The 6,715-nt window shown below is 41.6% G+C and overlaps 1 protein-coding gene across 1 annotated transcript; it reads right to left on the bottom strand.

Annotated features, from left to right (window-relative positions):
- Positions 1-1,040: 1,040 nt before the first annotated feature.
- LOC122760915 (serine/threonine-protein kinase pakF-like) lies at positions 1,041-6,587 on the bottom strand. The gene is made up of 10 exons (XM_044016115.1): positions 6,584-6,587; positions 6,422-6,493; positions 4,951-5,055; positions 3,852-4,015; positions 3,621-3,771; positions 2,839-3,408; positions 2,335-2,441; positions 2,130-2,250; positions 1,948-2,048; positions 1,041-1,839 (listed from the first exon to the last, which is right to left on the bottom strand). Exons 1-10 carry the CDS (start codon positions 6,585-6,587, stop codon positions 1,675-1,677), a joined length of 1,560 nt encoding a protein of 519 aa, XP_043872050.1. The 3' UTR covers positions 1,041-1,674.
- Positions 6,588-6,715: the final 128 nt, after the last annotated feature.

Below are 6,715 nucleotides of genomic sequence, written 5' to 3'. Positions count from 1 at the left end.
AATGAGTTGATACCACTTGATTTTTTACAGATAATTGCTAATTGTTGTAGCCTACTTTTTGAAATGTTTAGACGTTCAGGGCAAATGTACATTACATTACATGTCATTTAGCAGACGCTTTTATCCAAAGCGACTTACAATGGAATTACAGTGGAATCGAACTTGCGACCATTGCGACCATGATGTTTTTCGCACATAGGGTACCGGTCTTAACCACTGAGCCACTCAACCCAATGTACCGTCCAGAGAAAAGGAAAATACTCACCAGTGGGTACTGTATATTCATCATCGAGTTATTATAGCATAACGTCTTCACACACACCGAATTGGAAAGGTGAGAATCTGAAAATGTGAAATGATATGGTTGTTTCTGGGGAATCTTCAAAGGAGTTAATGTGGCACTCGTTTTCAGGTGTTGTAAAATAAAACAATAATACATAGATCTATGACAAAGTCATTATTTGAATGCATGTCGCAGCTGTTGTTTTAAACAGGTCTGTTCCTTGTCCTTGGTTAACACAGCATGCTTAACGACGACGTGTTTAGTGATGAACTGGTTGGTCTTGAATGTTCGGTCACACAATCAACTACAGGCTTCTTTTGTGAACCTGAGCTGGGGGAGACAATGAGTGCAGGAAGCCAGGATCACACAGCAAGCAGAGAGGAACCACTCCTTTTTCAGCAGAGACACTTTTTTTTTCTTTTATTAAGTAATAAAATGTCAGTAATGTTCAAGTATGTTGTAGAGGCTCAAACGGTATGATGACAATAATCCATTAATGGAAGCAGCTTCGCATTACCACCAACGTTAACACCAGGTGACATGACAAAAGAACAGGACACTGTAATCTGAGAACTGGATCTCTCTTGCCGCTTGCACACAAGGAGAGATTAAAACGTTTGCACTGTTTGTATACTTTTCTATAATTTGCATGGTCGTTTCCATCATTTAAGTCTATTAAATGATCAAATACATACATACTACAGCATATCATGATTGTTGATATCTAGGGTTTACAAGCTATAATCAATAGCTTGAGTAATAGTAAACAAAATCATTTATTAATGCCAGTTAACACACAATGACAATTTTCTTGACTTACAGCCTCACCAGGGAGACACATATCCAGTGGACTGTTAACAAACTCCTCATAGCATTGCTACACACATTTCTCACTCACCAGCAAGTACAAATAACGACAAAAAAAGATGATAGCAAGACAACAATCCATCAACTCTGTCATTGTAAATGAGTTTATGTACACATTTTGGTCCAGACATCCTGCAGCACTCCCAAGAGGTTTCCTTTGTTTGTTTGTCTGTTCTTACAAAGCAGAACAAAGATAATTATTATTAATCTTTTTTTATTAATAATAAAGCTACATGTAATAAAGTTGTATCCACTGTATCACCTATTTTCAAAATCTTTGATTGAGTATATTTAGAGTCACACTCCTTGTATGTTTGCACATACTTGAGCTTATTCTGAGCTCAGAAATCACATGCAAAAACACTTAAAGGCACATGTATCACATCTTTCTCCTTAAAGCAGCAGTTTTTACTCAGTAAATACCACCGTGTGCTTATACACTGTTAGAATTCTTCTTGTTCGCATGAGTCAAGAACAGTGGGTCCAACCTTTGTGCAATCGATAAACAATTAAAAAAGTCAGTTTCATTCTTGAAGTTCCAGCTTGCCGTCTCTGACCCTCCACCTCCATCGTCGACATGTGTCGGGAGCAGGAACGAACCGGAACCACACACAAGACTCTTTGATTTCTTGGTCAAAGGACACCATCTTCCTGTCCAGCGTCTCCAAAGTGAAGGCTTTCCCAGAAATCTGGAGGACAGATTTACAGATTAGTGATCCCGACACACAAGACGCATAGACTCACAACCTCGTGTCCTGGATGAAATTTGCACACAATTTGCATAAAAAGCCTCTCACCTGTTCACTGATTCCGACAGCGACGTGGCCAACTTTGACCTGCCGGTGTTCACGGATCCTCAGACACTCGCCCTGGACGTTCTCTATCCAGATGTCCACACCTGTGAGAGTCACAGCCTTGAAAACTGTGACACCAACCATGCAGTGAAGGAAAAGCCCGCACAGATTCCCCGCCATCTTACCCTGAAAGCAGTGCAAGTGGGGCTTATTCTCTGCGGCCATCCACTCTAAGTGTCCGTCTGTCTGACTGTTGCAGGAGGAAAAGACTCCAGAGCTCAGGTCATCGGATGAATGGTCAGAGTCCTTCAAAAATAGACAATAATAATAAGTAGAATATTTTGAACTCTGATGACGTGTGTGTGTGTGTGTGTGTGTGTGTGTACACACCTTCTCTGAGGCATCTATCTGCGATGTTTCCGAGCAGCTGAAGCAGGATGGGGGGTCATCTCGAGGTTCAGGGGAAGGGGTCTGGATCATGGTGCCTATAGCTACATCTAGTGGGAGGCAACGTTTTTATGTTAGTACCAACATATCCTCTTGTAGATCACTGTGTATTAACTGCAAGTTCATATTCAAATGAATCCATACTTTAAATCTGTGACTTTGACGAGGGGTTTTCATTGTAGTGAATCCTTTAAACTCATCTAAGTGTTGGGCATCAGTCTAAGGATTCAGCATCTATCGTGTTATAAACATTTTTGCCTTGAGAGGTTGTGGCACATTTGGATCCTGAAACAATCACTTAGGTGCCACGATGTCATGACAATGCGCACGTCAAAAATGTTCCATCAGGTTCAAACTAAATTGAGGCAGCATTATCACAAATGAAATGAAAATACATTTGAACAAAAATTCAACTCTGTCTCCCCTGCTTAGCTGTGTCTCTCTCACCATCTCTGAGGTACTCCAGCTCTGCCTCTGATCCCCAAGGACTGTCATTTGCCTGGCCTTTTTGCAGCAAAGGGAAAAGGCCTCTGAGTGCGCGATGATACTCTGTGGACACAGAAGAGTCCCACTCTTCGTCCTCCTCCCCGTCTTCCTGGCCCTCCTCTTCCCAGTCCCCCTCATAGTCCCTGTCCATTTTCAGCCACTTCTCCTGGATGAATTCCTCCTCCCCCATGTACATGTCAACGTCTGAGTCAGACTCGGTGTCCCAGTCTTTTTCAGCATAGTCGTCTCGCAGTGACTTTGGTTGCGAGTCCCACTCCATCTTGAAGGAATCCACCTCTACCTCAGAGATGAGGTCAGAGTCTCCATCTTCTCTGTCATTGCCATCCTCCTCCACCGCTGTAGTTCTCCAGGGGCTCACCCAGTGCATTGTGGGTGCTGAGGCAGCAGTGGATGGTTTATTTGGGGTTTTCCCTGGGGACAAAGAGCATTGGGTGTCTTCTGAGGGCGTGTTCTTGCCACGATGCAGAATCTCGCGGGCGTTTTTCAAGGACCAGGGGTTCAGTCCCCCAACTGTGGAGACAAACAGCTCATTTGAAACATACATTGATTACGTGATCAACAGAAGATGAACTGCTTTGATATTCGAGTAGGCATCTGGACCACAACAAGACATTGCTTTGTTTTTTAGAAACACTGGTTTCATATTTTCCATTGCGTTGCTTTGTGAAGAATTTAAATGTACTTGGTCTTTTGTACCACTGACTGTGTGAGGCTGCAGTAACCTGCTCTGAGGGCCTGTGTGGTTTTCCTCCTGAGCTCCTTAGCAGACGCTCGTCTGTCTGGGTCCTTCTGGAGTCCAGCCCTGAACACTTTGGCTGTGAAGTTGTTGCAGGTGGAGGGCACCTCCCACAGAGGTGGAGGCTCATTGACGATCTGCGATGACATTATGAAAACAAGTGGGGGTTGAGTGGTTACGTCGGATTTGCTGAAATGGGTTAGGGTCAGGGTTTTACCTGGAGACACAGTGGATGGGAATAGTAACGTATCCACGGGTGACAGCCGTTGAGCATGTGCAGTAGCATACAACAGCTGCTCCACACATCTGCCTTGGCACAGAGTCGATCCCCTCGAGCTACCTCTGGGGCCATGTGGGTCTGTGTGCCCGGGAAGGCCGTCCCTACACGGACAGACAATGAATTCATTTCCATCCCTGCATGTTTGACAATATAAATTAAGTAAATTCCTCTCTGTGTGCAAACTTTATGGCATCCCGCTATGATCGGTGTGTTCAGTTGGTTGACTGAAAGATGCTAATTGCAAAACTGTAGGCCCTAAAACAAAGGACTACAGTCAGAGTTATCTCAGCCTCAGCTTCAGCACTTTCTGTCATTGCACTCTGCAGGAGTTCAGTCAGGCACGGAAGCTGATTTATCACACCATTCATGTCCACGTCTATTCTCATTAATCTGGGGAGTTTATATAAACAGATTCTTGTGTATTCTGTTCTGCTGACTCACACAGCGTCAGCAGCTGCTGTTGTTTAACTCACTCCTCCAGCAAACTTAATCAGACTTTTGCCCAGAGCATCACATGAGCATGATGACGTTGCATGCACAGTAATTTAAGCTGATGTGAGTGACGGAATAAAAATAGAATAACATGGCTTACAACTCATCAGATGATTTAAAGGTTTTATATTTCAATAACATTTGAAGGATAAAATACAATATATATGTTGTATTCGAAATCATTGAATTTAAGTAAAATCATCATCACAATTATTATTATTATTATTATTATTATTATTATTATTATAATTAACAGTTGGCTGTTATTTCCTGTGCTCTGTCATTATGTGCATCTCATCCATGGTGCGTAATTGTCATAGATTTGCTAAAAAAAAAAACAGCATAATACAACATCCACCAATGAAAGGGACCCACAGGACTCAGAGGAGGATATATGAGACTTTTCAAGATCAGAAATTCAATAAAAAAGTGGGATTACGGCGTCTTAAAGTTGTATTTGCATAACCATTGGATATCTAAATTTTAAAGTGAATGGGTGCAGACTGTGTCGTGATGCACCGGTGACCTTTCATACTGGACTCACCCCTGAATGCCTTGGTACTCTGTCCACTGTCATCCAATGTCTGTGAGAGACCAAAGTCACAAAGGAATGTGTCTCTGCAGTCTGCAGACAGCAGCACATTGTCAACTGGAATAAAAGCAACACACGAGATTTGGAGAGACAGCTTGTTTTCATTTGGTTCTCATTATGAAACAGTTGACTGAGAGATCAGGGGCCTGTCACAGGCTGTCAGAGTGACGGACACACAGTGGGAACAAAGCCTCTGCAGCATTACAGTTGCTCCGCCGCTCTCTCGTCTTGAGGTGACACAAGGTGAAGTCTCCAAAAATAAAACACATGAACATCTTAACGTGATGCGACGGTTTAATTTGTGGTTGTCAGTTGGGCGAACTTGCTCTTGGAGAACTCGGGAGCACAATAGAGGGGCCTGATTTGAGCGAGCCCGCTCCTGTTCAATCCTCTGTACGGGGATTACTGAGGCTTTAGGGGTGAGGTGTCAGTTTAGGATTAGGTACCATCACCCAGGATGTTTGCTGACAGTAGACCCATCAGCTTGATGGTTTGTACTGTATGTGCTGCTGATGCATCAAACCCACTGTTCATATAGGCGAGGATGGGGCAGCGACGACTTATCGCAACCAACTTTGCAAGTTAAGGTTGAATCAAGTTTTTTTAGTGGAAACAAAATATCATCCAATTGAGAATTGATGTATCATACTGTAAATGAATGAATCCATGAATTAATTGTTATTGATTCACTGACATTTAACAGCAATTTAATGCTGTAGGTGTGGAGATAACTAGATTCTCTCCAACTCTGACTAAGTAATGGAAACATTAATGCTGTGAGACATGATATGTGAAATAAATACCTCAATCAATTTTAACACCCCTCAAGCATCAAGCTGATTTGTAAGGACATTGACATAATAACCTAATTAACTGGACTTTGAGCAACTATATACTAAGAGTTCTCTGAATGTTCTGAATAGGAATGAAACAGCTGTGTTCAACACATTGACATCTACTGGATATTTATACCATATAGTTTTAGAGAAATTTCAAGTTTAATTACTTTTAATAGAAATAAATGATCATTTTTGAGATGTAATTGGTTAGACAAGACTGACTAGGTTGTGTTCAGAACATGTATGACTACTAGCACAGTGTAAATCCCACATTTTTACTTTACAGTTTTAGAGAAATTTCAAGTTAAAAGTCCCATATTGGCACTAATAATCGAAAAAATATCAACTTTGAGATGCAATAAAACAAACATGTTTCTAGACGTCTAGAAAAGAAAAAGTGTCTTGTCTTATGGAAAATGTAATTTTTACTGCATTTAAAAGTTGATGATTATGCCAATATGGGACTTTTAACTTAATATTGTTATTGTTAAGTCCAGCTATTAGGTTTCTCGTGTTTTATTTTGAAAACTGGATGTCAATGTGTCAGATGTCAGATAATTGTTTAGAAATGAACGTAAAAATACCTTTGACGTCCAAGTGAAGGACTTGTTTGTGGTGCAGGTGTTCTAACGCCCCCAGTGTCTGATGCAGGTATTCTTAACTGATGGCTGTTGAGCAAGGTTAGGTTCCATTTCAGTCTTTGCCAGAGAGAGTGACTAACATCTGGACACTGTACATGTCATTACCCATTGGTATGGCTATTTCTGAAGTAACATCAATGACACAAAGCAATGATTTCAGCAGCATTACCAGGTGACTGATCAACAGAGAATGCAACAGCACATTCAGAAAAATAGAAAACTGTAGAGCGGGACAGG

This window comes from Solea senegalensis, unplaced genomic scaffold, assembly GCF_019176455.1.
Source record: "Solea senegalensis isolate Sse05_10M unplaced genomic scaffold, IFAPA_SoseM_1 scf7180000014179, whole genome shotgun sequence".
In the NCBI taxonomy this organism is placed as follows: Eukaryota; Metazoa; Chordata; class Actinopteri; order Pleuronectiformes; family Soleidae; genus Solea; species Solea senegalensis.
Note: the sequence above shows the minus strand (reverse complement) of the source record. Positions and strands in the feature narration are given on the sequence as shown.

What these genes read in the sequence shown, in the direction of transcription:
- LOC122760915 (XM_044016115.1), bottom strand. An exon ending in CCTTCACTTGGACGTCAAAG is followed by an intron (nt 5,056 to 6,421) that starts GTATTTTTACGT and finishes CTTTTATTCCAG; the next exon opens with TTGACAATGTGCTGCTGTCT. An exon ending in CTGTCGGAATCAGTGAACAG is followed by an intron (nt 1,840 to 1,947) that starts GTGAGAGGCTTT and finishes TCTGTCCTCCAG; the next exon opens with ATTTCTGGGAAAGCCTTCAC.